Source organism: Mastigoproctus giganteus, chromosome 5, assembly GCF_048544385.1.
Source record: "Mastigoproctus giganteus isolate SK-2022 chromosome 5, ASM4854438v1, whole genome shotgun sequence".
NCBI lineage: Eukaryota > Metazoa > Arthropoda > Arachnida > Uropygi > Thelyphonidae > Mastigoproctus > Mastigoproctus giganteus.
In genome coordinates, this window is record NC_143579.1 from 126,210,670 (window position 1) to 126,227,243 (window position 16,574).

The 16,574-nt window shown below is 40.2% G+C and overlaps 1 protein-coding gene across 3 annotated transcripts in view; it reads right to left on the reverse strand.

Moving 5' to 3' along the window:
- Positions 1 to 14,510, reverse strand: part of Abp1 (Actin binding protein 1) — a 298,710-nt gene extending 284,200 nt beyond the window's left edge. For all 3 annotated transcript variants that reach the window (XR_016546934.1, XM_090373450.1, XM_090373449.1), the window contains exon 1: positions 14,382 to 14,510. Coding sequence is in view for 2 of the 3 variants with exons in the window: in XM_090373450.1 (XP_090229576.1) it covers positions 14,382 to 14,467 (86 nt within the window). In the remaining variant the exon portion in view is untranslated. The remainder of the gene's footprint in view (positions 1 to 14,381) is intronic.
- Between the last annotated feature and the right edge of the window lie 2,064 nt (positions 14,511 to 16,574).

The window sequence follows — 16,574 nt, forward strand, 5'->3', positions numbered from 1 at the left end:
CTCTGTACCCGTTCCAGCAGCTCTACATCCTTCTTGAAATGAGGCCTCCAGACCTGTATACAGTACTCAAGATGTGGCCTAACCATTGCCTTATACAAGGGAATAATCACCTCCTTATCCCTGCTAGAAAAATTCCTGTATATCATTGACAAGACACCATGAGCTACTCTTGCAGCTCGTCTGCACTGCTCAGAGAACTTCATATCTGCCTGCACAATTACCCCCAGGTCCTTTTCATTCTCCACCACTGTCAGTGTAGTACCGCAGAGTTGATACATTGCTCTGGGGTTACTGTTACCCATACGTAGTACTTTACATTTGTCAATGTTAAACTTCATTTGCCACCTCTCAGCCCATCTGTTCAACCTTTCCAGATCCTGTTGCAGCAGCATAGTGTCAGTAGTGTCCTTAACGACCCTGCCAACCTTTGTATCATCTGCAAACTTAGACATTAAACTTGATATCCCATCATCAATATCATTCATAAACACCAAAAACAACAATGGACCCAACACTGAACCTTGAGGAACTCCACTAATAACATTAGTCCACGTTGAGCAGTGTCCATTGATTACCACTCTCTGTCTTCTGCCACTCAACCATCCCCTTATCCATAGCAGCAATTTGCCTCCAATGCCACACTGCTCCAATTTGTGCAGCAGTCTTCCATGTGCAACAGTATCAAAAGCCTTTCTAAGATCCAAATATATAATATCAAAGTTATTCCCTGCATCCAGTTCTTTTGTGACTACATCATAGTATCCAATCAAATTGGTCAGGCAAGACCTGCCCTTAACAAAACCATGCTGCGTCTGAGCTATAACTGAATTCTTGTCTAGATGATCCTGCAGTGCTTCTTTAACCAGTGCCTCCATTAATTTACCTGGAACAGAAGTTAAACTAACAGGTCTATAATTACTTGTGTCAGCCTTTGATCCTCCTTTGTGAATTGGGGTTACATTTGCACATCTCCAGTCTATGGGTACCTCCCCTGAGTCCAAAGAAGCTCTCATAATTATGGCTAGGAGTTTGCATACTTCCTTTGCTGCCTCCTTTAATATAACTGGATAGATCCCATCCACCCCAGGTGCCTTTTTTATGTTTATCCTCAACAATCTCTCCTCCACTTTCCTCTCAGTTATTACAAAATCATCCAGCTCACTGCCAATGTTTACTTTACCTACATCATTCTCCTTCCTGAATAACTCCTCATGCGTGAATGTAGATGCAATCTCTTTACCCCTAATGGTAGTTACCTCTTTGAGTAAATCCCACTTCAGCACACTGTGATCACTGCCACCTAGTGGTTCATTTATCTGCAGATTCTTAATGCATGAAGAATCACTGCTGATAATCAAATCAAGAGTATTACTCCCTCTAGTTGCCTCCCGAACATGCTGATGTAGAAAACAATCATCCAATAAATCCACAAAAGCCTTGCTAGTGTGTGAGTAACCAGACCCCAAAATCCAGTCAATATCTGGGAAATTAAAATCTCCCATTATAAGAAACTCTGATTTACTGGCCCACTCTATTTCCCTGTACAGTTCCTTATTATACTCATCAGAGTCATTAGGCCTATAGCACACTCCTACTCTCAATTTTGATCTCCCAATGTTTATGTCACACCAAACTGACTCCACACTGCACTGTCCAGCGATGTCGACGGGCTTCACTTCCTTGGTTTTTATGTGTTTCTTAACTAATAGCATAACACCTCCCCCCTTCCTATCCTGTCTGTCCTTTCTGTAGACGTTGTACTCCCCAAATTGCAGTTCCGCATCCCTTATATCTGTGTGACACCACGTCTCTGATATCCCAACAATATCTGCCTTCGATGTTTTGAGCAATACCTCAAATTCATCAAATTTATTTACTAAACTCCTAGCATTGGTGTACACGCAAGTATACCTGCACCTGTTTCTATTCTTAGCTACCCTAACACAACCCATGTGTTTACTTGTACCGCAATGGCTCCCAGCAGTCTCTGTAATACCATGCATCTTGTTTTTCAGGCTTCTGCTCATTCTAATAGAAGCAGTGCAAGAATCTCTTTCACCTCTGCCAGTGGCTACTGTCAATCTATTGGTCTTTGTCTCCCCCCAAGCTAGCAGTTTTCCGACCCACCTAACACTGCCTCGATAGCATCAGCAAATATTCTTGCACCCTTTCTATTTAAGTGTATCCCATCCCTGTAGAAGCAATCTCTCCTGTTAACAAGTACAGTCCAGGCTGAAAAAAATTCTACCCCTTGAGCCTTGCACAATCTTTCCAGGGCCGAATTGATCGACAAGGCTCTCATCATATACTCCCTCCTATCGTGTCTGGGCAGAATTGCAGACACTTTCAAATTCAACCCTAATTCTCGGCTTTTGTTCAACAGTGACCTGTACTTGTTAAGTAATTCTGCCGGTCTCCTACTCTTAATATTATTAGTGCCAACGTGTACAACTATATCACCTTTTGTGTCCTTAAAAGATGATATTCGCTCTACAACGTCAAAGATATGGCAGAGAATAAAAATGCATGGGATACATTGGAAGAGGTGAAAGTGATTCTTGCACTGCTTCTATTGAAATGAGCAACAGCCTGGAAAATAAGATGCAGGATATTTCAGAGACTGCTGGGAGTCATTGGGGTACAAGTAAACACATGGGTTGTGTTAGGGTAGCTAAGAAAAAGAACAGTTGCATGTATACTTGCGTGTACACCAATGCTGGGAGTTTGGTAAATAAATTTGATGAATTTGAGGTATTGCTCAAAGCTTCAAAGGCGGATATTGTTGAGATATAAGAGACGTGGTGTCACACAAATATAAGTAATGCAGAACTGGAATTTGGGGAGTACAGCATCTACAGAAAGGATAGACAGGATAGGAAGTGAGGAGGGGTTATGCTATTAGTTAAGAAACACATCAAATCCAAGGAAGTGAAGCCAGTCGACATCGCTGGATAGTACAGTGTAGAGCCAGTTTGGTGTGACATAAGCATTGGGAGATCAAAATTGAGAGTAGGAGTGTGCTATAGGCCTAATGACTCTGATAAGTATAATAAGAAACTGTACAGGGAAATAGAGTGGGCCAGTAAATCAAAGAGTCTTATAATGGGTGATTTTAATTTCCCAGATATTGACTGGAATTTGTGGGTTGGTCACTCACACACTAGCAAGGCTTTTGTGGATTTATTGGATGATTGTTTTCTAAATCAGCATGTTCGGGAGGCAACTGGAGGGAGCAATACTCTTGATTTGATTATCAGTAGTGATTCTTCATGCATTAAGAATCTGCAGATAAATGAACCACTAGGTGGCAGTGATCACAGTGTGCTGAAGTGGGATTTACTCAAGGAGGTTACTGTTGTTGTTTTTTTTGTTATTTGGTTTTTAGGAGCATTAGCAACTAAGGCCATATTGCTCCGGGATATGCGGTGGTCATTCCCTGAATGACCTTTCCGCATCCTCCGTATTTGGTGGTGACGGGCTCGAACCCCGGTCTAATCAAGAAGCGTGTGCTACGCACTGCTGTTCCTTCCCACCTGGCTACGGAGGCGCCCTAGGAGGTTACTACCATCAGGGGTAAAGGGAAGAGTTATTGCTTTCGTAAAGGCGACTACGATGGTCCGAGACAGTATTTAAATGCTATACAGTGGGACCAACTGATGATATTACCAACAGCAAACTCAAAATGGGAAGCATTCAAAAAACTTATCTTGGAAGCTACTAGGCTTTACATACCAACTAAGAAATATTGTTCAAGGTTCAGGCCTAAATGGATGTCAGATGAACTAATAAGACATATGGCAGAGAATAAAAATGCATGGAATACATACAAATTAACATGTGACACAGAAGACTATGATAGATATAAATTGATCTGTAACCAAGTTACAAAGGAGGGTAGGCAGGTGAAGGCAGATTACAAGAAATCTTTGGCAAGTGATGCAAAGAAAAACAGCAAGGAGTTCTTTACTTATGTAAACTCTAGAAGGAAGGGGATGAATCAGATTGGTCCACTTGATATCGATGGTTCAACTGTTCATGATCCTGCTCAGGTGGCTAACAAACTAAATCAAAATTTTGCATCTACATTCACACATGAGGAGTTATTCAGGAAGGGGAATGCCATAGATGAAGTAAACACTGGCAGTGAGCTAGATGATCTTATAATAATTGAGAGTAAAGTGGAGGAGAAATTGTTGAAGATAAATACAAGAAAGGCACCTAGGGTGGATGGGATCTATCCAGTTATATTAAAGGAGGCAGCAAAGGAAGTAAGCAATCAATTAGCCATAATTATGAGAGCTTCCTTGGACAGGAGAGGTACCCACAGACTGGCGAGTGCAAATGTAACCCCAATTCGCAAAGGAGGATCAAACGCTGACACAAGTAATTATAGACCTGTGAGTTTTAACTTCTGTTCCAGGAAAATTAATGGAAGCACTGGTTAAAGAAGCACTGCTGGATCATCTTGACAAGAATTCAGTTATAGCTCAGACACAGCATGGTTTTGTTAAGGGAAGGTCTTGCCTGAACGATTTGATTGGATACTATGATGTAGTCACAAAAGAATTGGATGCAGGGAATAACTTTGATATTATATATTTGGATCTTAGAAAGGTTTTTGATACTGTTTCACATGGAAGACTGTTGCACAAATCGGAGCAGGGTGGCATTGGTGGCAAATTGTTGCTATGGATAAAGGGGTGGTTGAGGGGAAGAAGACAGAGAGTGGTAATCAATGGACACTGCTCATCGTGGACTAATGTTATTAGTGGAGTCCCTCAGGGTTCAGTGTTGGGTCCATTGTTGTTTTCTGTATTTATAAATTATATTGATAATGGTATATCAACCTTAATGTCCAAGTTTGCAGACGATACAAAGGTTGGCAGGGTTGTTAAGGATGCTACTGATGCTATGCTGCTGCAACAGGATCTGGAAAGGTTGAGCAGATGGGCTGAAAGGTGGCAAATGAAGTTTAACATTGACAAATGTAAAGTACTACGTATGGGAAACAGCAACCCCAGAGCAACGTATCAACTCTGTGGTACTACACTGACAGTGGTAGAGAATGAAAAGGACCTGGGCGTAATTGTGCAGGCAGATATGTAGTTCTCTGAGCAGTGCAGACGGACTGCAAGAGTAGCTCATGGTGTCTTATCAATGATATACAGGAATTTTCTAGCAGGGATAGGGAGGTGATTATTCATAAGGCAATGGTCAGGCCGCACCATTGCCTTGTATAAGGCAATGGTCAGGCCGCACCTTCAGTACTGTATACAGGCCTGGAGGCCTCATTTCAAGACGGATGTAGAGCTGCTAGAACGAGTACAGAGAAGGGCAACAAGGTTAGTGAACGGAACGAAGGATTGCTCTTACGAAGAAAGGCTTAAGTTTTGCAAATTACGGTGTCTGAAGACTAGACACCGGCGAGGTGATCTGATAGAGGTGTACAAAGCCTTGAATGGTATCTGTATGCTCAATGCTGATGGGATACTACCTGTTGCTCAGAATAATCACCTGAGAGGGCATAAATTCAAATTGAGGAAAGACAGATGTAGGATAGATGTGCGGAAATTTGCCTTTAGCCAGCAGGTAGTTGGTTGGTGGAACAGACTTCCATCCCTTGTTGTGGAAGTTGATAGCCTAAATAAATTTAAGGCTCAGCTTGACAGGTATTTCGAACGAACGGAGGGGTGAAGTGGAAGGGTTTTTTTTTTTTTTTTGGCTGATGCTGCATAAGCTTGCTTTCTTGCATCATATGCCTCTACTAATGCAAATGCTAATATACAGGAATTTTGTTAGCAGGGATGAGGAGGTGACTATCCCTTTGTATAAGGCAATGGTCAGGCCACACCTTGAGAACAGCGTATGGGTCTAGAGGCATCATTTTAGGAAGGATGTCGAGCTGCTGGAACGAGTACAAAGAAGGGCAACGATATTGGTGAGAAGAACAAAGGAGTGCGCTTACCAAGAAAGAACTTCAGTTCAGAACTTCAGCATCTGGAGACTAGGCATCTGCGAGGTGATCTGATTGAAGTGTTTAGGGCTTGAGATGGATTGAGCAAGCTCAATGCTGATGAGATTGTTCCTTTTGCTCAGAGCACATATGTGGGGGGGGCACAAATTCAAATTGAGGAAACAAGGTTGCGAAATAAATGTGCAAAAGTTTGCCTTTTGCCGGCATCCTGTTAATTGCTGGAACAGACTTCCACCTGTTGTGGAATTTGATAGCGTTATTAGTGCAGTCCCCCGAGGTTCGGTGTTCGGCCCATTGTTGTTTTGTATATTTATCAATGATACTTATGAAGGTATATCGGGCTTAATGTCAAAGTTTGCAGATAATACAAAGGTTGGCAGGGTTGTTAATGACAGTATGCTAACGCAACAGAATCTAGAAAAGTTGGGCAGATGGGCCGAGAAGTGGCAACTGGAGTTTAACATTGACAAATGAAAAGTACCGCATATAGGTAGAAGTAACCCCAGAGAAATGTACCAACTGTATGGTACTGCATTTAGGGTGGTAGAGAATAAAAAAGGTCTAACGGTTATTGTGCAGTCAAATATGAAGTTTTCTGAGTAGTGCAGAGAGGCTGCCCAACCAGGTCATGAGGTCTTGTCAATGATATACAAGACGTTTATTAGTAGCAAATACGAGGTGATTATCCCTTTGTATAAGGCAATAGTCAGGTATGCCTTGAGTACAGGTCTGGAGGCCTCATTTTAGAAAGGATGTAAAGGTGCTAGGACGAGTACAGAGAGGGGCAACAAGGTTGGTAATGGGAATGAAGGGGTACGCTTACCAGGAAAGGCTTAAGTTTTTCAAATTGCATCTTCTGGAGACTACGCAACTGCAAGGCAATCTGAGTGGGGTGTAGAAGGCCTTGAATGGATTGAGAAGGCTCAATGCTGATGGCTGAAAATGGTACTACGCTCAGGGTTGTGGAGAATGAAAAAGACCTGGGGGTAATTGTGCAGTCGGATATGAAATTCGCTAAGCAGTGGAGACAGGCTGCCAGAGCTGGTCATGGAGTTTTGTTAATGATATCTCGGAATTTTGCTAGCAGAGACAAGGAGGTGATTATCCCTTTGTATAAGGCAATGGTCAGGCCCCACCTTGAGTACTGTGTACAGGTCTGTAGGTCTCGTTTTAGGAAGGATGTAGAGTTGCTAGAACGAGTACAGAGAAGGGAAACAAGATTGGTGCGAGGAACAAAGGGATGCCCTTACGAAGAAAGGCTTAAGTTCTGCAAGTTGCAGCATCTGGAGACGGCACCTGCAAGGTGATCTGATCAAGGTGTATAAGGCCTTGAATGGTTTGAGCAGGCTCAATGCTGATGGGATAGTTCCACTTGCTCAGATTAAGAACCTGAGGGGGCATAGATTCAAATGAAGGAAAGACAGTTGTAGAACAGATGTGTGGAAATTTGCCTTTAGCCAGCAGGTAGTTGATTACTGGAACAAACTTCCATCTGTCGTTTTGGAAGTTGAAAGCTTAAATAAATTTGAGGAAGAACTGAGTGAATGGATATATGAAATGGGATTTTTTTTTTGGCTGATGCTGTATAAACTTGATTTTTTGCATCATATGACTCTTCTAATGCTAATACCTTTCCCCTTCTTCTATTTCTTGTCTATCGGCAATGATTTTTTTTTGGGTCTGGTAAATTTGTTGAACATAACCTGTGTTTTCTTGATAATTAATAACTTAACAAAGATAACTTAACAAAATTCATTTTCAAACGAAACTTCTTGCTTTCATGCTACAGTTCTTCAATGTTTTGCTGCAGTTCTTCTGGATCACCGGCAAAGAGAATGATATCATCTGCAAATCTTAAATGATTCAGGTAATCTTCATTTATTCTGAGTCCTTTATTATTACAATTTAGCTTGCAAAAAATTTCTTCTAAACAGGCAGAAAATAATTTTGGAGAGATTGTGGTTCCTTGTCTGACACCTTTTTCTATTTTTATCTAAACTTTATCATTGTTGGCTGTCTTTTCATATATTGACTTGAAAATATTGACGTAAGCTCTGTCTACACCTCTGTCATTGATTACTGCTTGTTTTGTGACTGAGTCAAATGCTTTATCATAGTTGACAAAAGTTATAATGGAAAGTTGTATTCATTATGCTGCTCTATAACTTGCTACACTGTTTGGATGTTATCCACTGTACTGAAGCCGCTTCTGAAACCTGCTTGTCCAGCATCAAGTACTGTGCCTGTTCTCCATGAAAGTATCTTCGCAAAAACCTTGTAGACAACTGGCTTATTGGTCAGTAGTTTTTAAACCTGCCTTGTCACCTTTTTTGTGCAGTAGGATGGCTTCTGCATTTTTCCATGCTACAGGTACTTTGTTAAGTAGAAGCCATTTTGAAAATAGTCTGGCAAGAGCTTTACGTATTGGCTGGTCTTCAGCTTTCAACATTTCAGGAATGACTTTATCAGGTCCTGCTGCTTTCCCATTTTTCACTGATTTTATAGCATCTACAAAATTTCTGGTATAGTTTCTGCACGGTGTTGGACCCAGTTGCTGTCCTTTATCCTTATAAAGATTTTAATAAAATTCTTCCACTCATTTTAGTATTTGTTGTTGCACCATCCTCAATCTTCATAGAAAACATCTAGTTCTTGTGCGTAGCCAGTTTATTTTGTTTTCTTTAGCCCTTGATTTTCTTCTAGTGTTTTGACAAGATCAATGTTGAACTTTTGCATTTCTTTTATGCACTTTCTTATAGTCTTGAACATTTCTACATAATCTACCTTGAAGAAGTTTATTTATGGGTTAATGCACACACTTCATTTATACTACCCAGGTAGTTTTAAATGCATTGTTTTAATTATATCTCATATTGCGAATACCATAACAAGTTGCCATGGTATTGCACTACCTTGAATAAGTAACACTATACCTATGGAGAAGACTATTGTTACTTATTCTCAGCAGATACCGCCACCCAGATGGCACCCATGCATAAATAAACTTCTTCATACTCTGAGGCTGTAGCCAACAAATGTCTTTTAGACTAAGCCATTGCACACCACCAGGCATCTCTCATATTGTGGAGTTATACTTCATAACTAGGTTGTTACTAATGCAACAACAGGGTACCTGCCCACCCACCGATGAGAAACCAATAAGTTTCGAAACAATGCCATCTGGGTGGTGGTATCCTCTGAGAATAAGTAACAATAGTCTTCTCTATAGGTGAAGCATTACTTATTCTAGATAGTGCAATACCATGGCAACTCATTGTGAAGGTAATCACAATATGAGATACAATTAAAACAATGTATTAAAACTACCTGTGTAGCATAAATCATGTGTATGCATTAACCCATGCATAAATAAACTTCATCATACTTTGAGACTTTAGCCAACAAATTTCTTTTAGAATATATTCTACCTTGTTTCTTATATTACTACTTTGCTTAATTTCTTATCATTTTTTCATCATGGCAATTGTTTCTTTTGATATTGTGGTTGGTTTTTCCTGTTTTTCAGTAGTTGCAAGAATATAGTCTACAATAATCTCAATGACTTTGTCATTATCAGTTGAAATATCTGTCAGGAAAGTATTGCAGCACACAAAAATGATTGGACAGTTCTAGTTCAAAGTTTTGTTGATTTTTCAATAGTTGGTTAGTGTCGATCTTCTTCACTTTAGTTGACTTTATCAATATCTTTTGTTCTTGAATTTTGATTTTTGCACTCCCTAACCGACAGTTGCTTCCAACATTAAAATAGTTCAAGACCCAGGAGTTATTTAATATTGTTTTAATGTTTGTCAGTATGAAGTTCCTCTTGGAAAACTAGTGAAATTGACTTCATACAAGCTAGAGCTTGACTACATCCATTTTCATGGACCTTTATCTTGAAGAATGAGTTAATGATGAACAAATTTTGTTCCTTAGCAAATTCAATTAGTAGAATGCCTCTATCATCCTTTTTATCCAGTTCCATATGAACCAGGTTTTTCCCCATTTTAGATCTTACCAATTCTCACACTGAAATCTTCCATTACAATTTTATAGTATTAGTCATCCTGCTTGTAAAGGTGCAATACATCTTCATAAAATTCTTCAAATTCACTATCACTATGGCTACTTGTAGGAGTATAAGCTTGAATAATTTGAAGAGAATAACTATTTAGCTTAATAGCAGCACAGCAAGCAATTCTTAGTAATACTCACTAATACTTCCTACTTTTATGGTTGAATCTGTTAATCTTTTGTTGAATAGAAAGCCAATTCGACTACACTATCCATTATTTGTTCCTTTGTGGTACAACAAATCTCCACCTTCTAGTGTGACCAAATTTTCACCTTTTCTTCGAATCTCACATAAACCAATGATATCCCAATTGATGTTTTTAGCTTTTGTAATAGTTCTTCTAGGCTTGAGCCTGTACTCAGAGTGAGAGTTAAACATTCCAAAGTCTAAAGTCCAAAGACAGCCTGATTGAGCCCAGTGATTCTCAGCACCCTCTGCCAAGATGAACTTCCCATTACCGTAGGTTATCGCTTGAAAACCTCCAGGGAATGGGGGATGTTTATTATGTTGTGAAGCTAGTTTGAGGTAATGGACCTTAATCTGCCATGCTGGTCCAGTGCAGATTGGAAGATTTTGGATCAATTTAGTCTGATGTCTTAACTTTCACTGTCCATCACGGGTGAATCTGCCAGGAGTATATGCTAACAGTGGCATGGTTCTCAGCTTCACTAACATCTACAAATATCAATCCATGAGAGTGATATCCTTTCACGGTTATAAGTTACTCCAGAACTAAGGGCAATAATTTCAAGTTACGGGGGGGGGAGGGGAGGAAATTGTTTAGGAAGTTTTATTTTAGCCAGCGAGCTATAAACTACTGGAATAAGCTACCTACATGGGTGGTAGAGGCTGACGGTCTGGAAAAATTAAAAGGTCAGCTGGATATTTACCTAAGCTACTAGGCTTTTCATACCAACTAAGAAATATTGTTCAAGATTCAGGCCTAAATGGATGTCAGATGAATTAATTAGACATATGGCAGAAAAGAAAAATGCATGGGATACATGTAAATTAACATGTGACACAGAAGCCTATGATAGATATAAGATGGCCTGTAACCAAGTAACAACAGAGGTTAGGCACGCGCAGGCAGATTACGAGAAATCTTTGGCAAAGGATGCAAAGAAAAACAGCAAAGAGTTCTTTGCTTATGTAAACTCTAGAAGGAAGGAGATGAATTAGATTGGTCCACTTGATATTGATGATTCAACTGTTGACGATTCTGCTCAGGTAGCTAACAAACTAAATGAATATTTTGCATCTACATTCACACGAGGAGTTATTCAGGAAGGGGAATGCTAGAGGTGTATTAAACTCTGGCAGTAAGCAAGATAATCGTGTAATAACCCTAGGGGCTCACATCTGGTGAGTATGGGATTCGCACACCCAGGGTCCTGGCTGGATATCATCATTCTTATCTTTCTTGGTGATTACCTTCTACCTGTGTCTCTCTCTCTCAGGGTAACAAAGAAATTTTTTTCGGCTGGTGAAGCATAAGCCTCAAGGCTTCTTTGCACCATTTAGCTAATAATAATAATAATAACAATAATAATAACTGAGAGTAAAGTGGAGAAGAAATTATTGAAGATAAACATAAGGAACGCACATGGAGTGAATGGAATCCATCCAGCTATATTCAAGGAGGCAGCAAAGGATGTAAGCAAACATTTAGCCATAATTATGACAGCTTCCTTGGAGTCAGGGGAGGTACCCATGGACTGGAAATGTGCAAATGTGACCCCCAATCCACAAAGTAGGATCACAGGTAATTACAGACCTGTTAGTTTAGCTTCTATTCCAGGGAAATTAATGGAGGCACTGGTTAAAGAAGCATTGCAGGATCATCTAGAGAAGTCTTCACTTATAGCTCGGACACAGCATGGGTTTGTTAAGGGAAGTCTTGTGTGACCAATTTGATTGGATACAATGATGTAGCCACAAGGGAACTGAATGCAAAGAATAATTTTGATATCATATATTTGGATCTTAGAAAGGCTTTTGATACTGTTGGCACATGGAAGACTGCTGCACAAATTGGAGCAGTGTGGCATTAGAGGCAAATTGGTGCTAGGGATAAAGGGATGGTTGAGGGGGAGAAGACAGAGAGGGGTAATCAATGGACACTGCTCATTAGTGAACGGAACAAAGGGGTGATCTTACGAAGAAAGGCTTAAGTTTTGCAAATTACAGTGTCTGGAGACTAGGCACCAGCGAGGTGATCTGATAGAGGTGTATAAAGCCTTGAATGGTTTAAGCATGCTCAATGCTGATGGGATTCTTCCTCTAGCTCAGAAAAATCACCTGAGAGGGCATAAATTCAAATTGAGGAAAGACAGATGTAGGATAGACGTGCGGAAATTTGCCTTTAGCCAGCGGGTGGTTGGTTGGTGGAACAGACTTCCATCCCTTGTGGTGGAGGTTGATAGCCTAAATAAGTTTAAGGCTCAGCTGGACAGGTATTTTGAACGAACAGAGGGGTGAAGTGGAAGTGGGTTTTTTTTTTTTTTTTTTTTTGGCTGATGCTGCATAAGCTTGCTTTCTTGCATCAAATGCCTCTACTAATTAGCATTAGACACTTTCAAATTCAACCCTAATTTACAGCTTTTTTTCAACAGCGACCTGTACTTGTTAAGTAATTCTGCTGGTCTCCTACTCTTAATATCATTAGTGCCAACGTGTACAACTATATCACCTTTTGTGCCCTTAAAAGATTATATCCGCTCTACAACGTCATCAACCTTTGCCCCTGGCAGACATACCCTGTTCCTGTTCATCGTGGGCTAATGTTATTAGTGGAGTCCCTCAGGTTTCAGTACTGGGTCCATTATTGTTTTCTGTATTTATAAATGATATTGATGATGGTATATCAAGCGTAATGTCCAAGTTTGCAGACGATACAAAGGTTGACAGGGTTGTTAAGGACACTACTGATGCTATGCTGTTGCAACAGGATCTGGAAAGGTTGAGCAGATGAGCTGAGAGGTGGCAAATGAAGTTTAACATTGACAAATGTAAAGTACTACATATGGGAAACAATAACCCTGGAGCAACGTATCAACTCTGTGGTACTACACTGACAATGGTAGAGAATGAAAATGACCTGGGGGTAATTGTGCAGGCAAAAGGTTCTCTGAGTAGTGCAGATGGGCTGCAAGAGTACCTCATGGTGTCTTGTCAATGATATACAGGAATTTTTTTAGCACGGATAAAGAGGTAATTATTCCCTTGTATAAGGCAATGGTCAGGCCACACCTTGAGTACTGTATACAGGTGTGGAGGCCTCATTTCAAGAAGGATGTAGAGCTGCTGGAATGAGTATGGAGAAGGGCAACAAGATTAGTGAATGAAACAAAGGGTTGCTCTTACGAAGAAAGGCTTAAGTTCTGCAAATTACAGTGTCTGGAGACTAGGCACCTGCGAGGTGATCTGATTGAGATGTATAAAGCCTTGAATGGTTTGAGCATGATCAATGCTGATTGGATTCTTTTTCTTGCTCAGAATAATCGCCTCAGAGGGCATAAATTCAAGCTGAGGAAAGACAGTTGTAGGATAGATGTGCAGAAGTTTGCCTTTAGCCAGCGGGTAGTTGATTGGTGGAACAGACTTCCATCTTTTGTTGTGGAAATTGTAGCCTAAATAAATTTAAGGACAGGTATTAGGAACGAATGGAGGGGCGTAATGGGAGTGTTTTTTTTTTTGTTTTTTTTTGCTGATGCTGGATAAGTTTGCTTTCTTGGATCGTATGCCTCCACTAATACTAATCCTAATTTGACAACCCAAAATCCAGCAAATATTAATATCTAACAATTTTCATGTTCAAAGTTTTTGGACATTTAAAGTGTATTTTTCTAAAGTATATTTTGTAGTACTTAACCCTAATAGGTAGTTTGGCCACCTGTCCTCTGTAGGTGTACCCATGATCTGGAGTTTTACCTATCTTTCCGCCTTCTTCTTGGTCTTCTTCTATATATTTTGCCTATGAGAAACAGTTCTTATTTTATGAACTGTCAATTACTATTCTATCTGTTAGTATAGATTATTTTCTATACTAAGCGAAAAAAATAATAATAAAACGTTGCCAGTTTAAAAAAAATAACGATTTGAGGGAAAATGAATTTCAAATGATGATATAAAGCCATTACAATATACGACTGCTGTTAGATGCATCGACTAATGAAATGAACTAATGACATTCCATGTCAATCAACTAATGGCATTCCATATCAATCAACTAATGGAATAACTCGTCCAGAATGGAAATCAAATAATGCTGTTCAGGAATTTTAATTCACTATTGTGACATGGATATCACCACATCAAATTGTTACTTACCAATCATAAGGTGATTTATCATCGACCACTTCTTTCCAAACAGAAAGTAGTTCGTTACGATACCTTGTCAAATTTATGATCGCCATGTTTCATTCTCTGTCATAGATCTCATTTGCTGCTTACTTTCAGCATGGGTTTGAAATCTGTATGGCACATCCGTTTCCTGTTGATACTGAAAGTTAAAGGGAAAAAAAATAATAATAAAAACAAGAGAGTAGTACTCTAAATTTGAAAATTATTATTATTAGCCACATGGGGCAAGGAACCCTGAGGCTTATGCTGCACCAGGCAAAAAAAAAAAAAAAAAAAATTCTGAATTACCCCATGAGAGAGAGAAAACAAGACTCAGAAGTAGATGGGAATCATCAAGAATAAGAATGATGATACCCAGCTCAGTACCCTGGGTGTGCTAAGCCCATACTCACCAGATGTGAGTCCCCGGGGTTATCGTTGCTCTTATATTATTTCTCCCTGATTGGGGGATTCCACTCCGTGACGAGTATTGTTGGCAAATACACAGTGTGGTTGTTTTGTCTGGTGTTACTGTTGGTTGAGGAACTCTCTGACTTCCTACAGGTGTTTAGGATTGTGACATTCTGGAGTTCCTTGTAGGTGTTCTCTGGGAGCCCTATTGCTGCTAGGCTGCTATTTTGGGTCTTTAGCCCCATACCGGTGGTTAACACGATGATCGGTATAGTCGTTACTTCTTGCATATGCCACATCTCCTTGATCTCATGTCTCAGGTTTATTTTAGTTTCTATTTTTTCCCCACGAGTTTTCTGGACATTGCGAGGGTTGGGAACAGCTAGGTCTAACAGATAGATAAATTTTTACATCTTTTCCACATGTCCGGTCTGTTGTGCGGGATGGTCTTACCCTTTATTATGGCGTGGTCCCGGTACAGTTTGTGAGTTGGGGTTTCTAATACGGCCTAGGGATTGGTACTTGTAGTGTGGTACACTTTCTTTATTCAACAGGTATTTTCTCGCTAGCTTCTCATGTATTATCGTGGTTACGTGGTCGTGTCTAGGAGCGTACTAAGTCTGAGTGGTCACGTTGCATTAGCATTAGCATTAGCATTAGTAGAGGCATATGATGCAAGAAAGCAAGCTTATTCAGCATCAGCCAAAAAAAAAAAAAAAAAAAACAACCACTACTCCCATTTCACCCCTCAATTCGTTCGAAATACCTGTCCAGCTGAGCCTTAAATTTGTTTAGGCTATCAACTTCAACAACAAGCGATGGAAGTCTATTCCACAAACCAACTGTCCGCTGGCTAAAGGCGAATTTCCGCACATCTATCCGACATCCGTCCTTCCTCAATTTGAATTTATGCCCTCTCAGGTGATTATTCTGAGCAAGAGGAAGAATTCCATCGGCATTGAGCATGCTCAAGCCATTCAAAGACTTGTACACCTCTATCAGATCACCTCGGCGATGCCTAGTCTCCAGGCTCTGTAATTTGCAAAACTTAAGCCTTTCTTCGTAAGAGCAACCCTTTGTTCCATTCACTAATCTTGTTGCCCTTCTCTGTACTCGTTCCAGCAGCTCTACATCCTTCTTGAAATGAGGCCTCCAGACCTGTATACAGTACTCAAGGTGTGGCCTGACCAATGCCTTATACAAGGGAATAATCACATCCCTGTCCCTGCTAGAAAAATTCCTGTATATCATTGACAAGACACCATTCGCTACTCTTGCAGCTCGTTTGCACTGCTCAGAGAACTTCATATCTGCCTGCACAATTACCCCCAGGTCCTTTTCATTCTCTACCACTGTCAGCGTAGTACCACAGAGTTGATACGTTGATCTGGGGTTACTGTTTCCCATATGTAGTACTTTACATTTGTCAATGTTAAACTTCATTTGCCACCTCTCAGCCCATCTGCTCAACCTTTCCAGATCCTGTTGCAGCAGCATAGTATCAGTAGTGTCCTTAACAACCCTGCCAACCTTTGTATCGTCTGCAAACTTGGACATTAAGCCTGATACACCATCATCAATATCATTTATAAATACAGAAAACAACAATGGATCCAACACTGAACCCAGAGGAACTCCACTAATAACATTAGTCCACGTTGAGCAGTGTCCATTGATTACCACTCTCTGTCTTCTGCCACTCAACCATCCCTTTATCCATAGCAGCAATTTGCCCCGAATGCCACACTTCTCCAATTTGTGCAGCAGTCT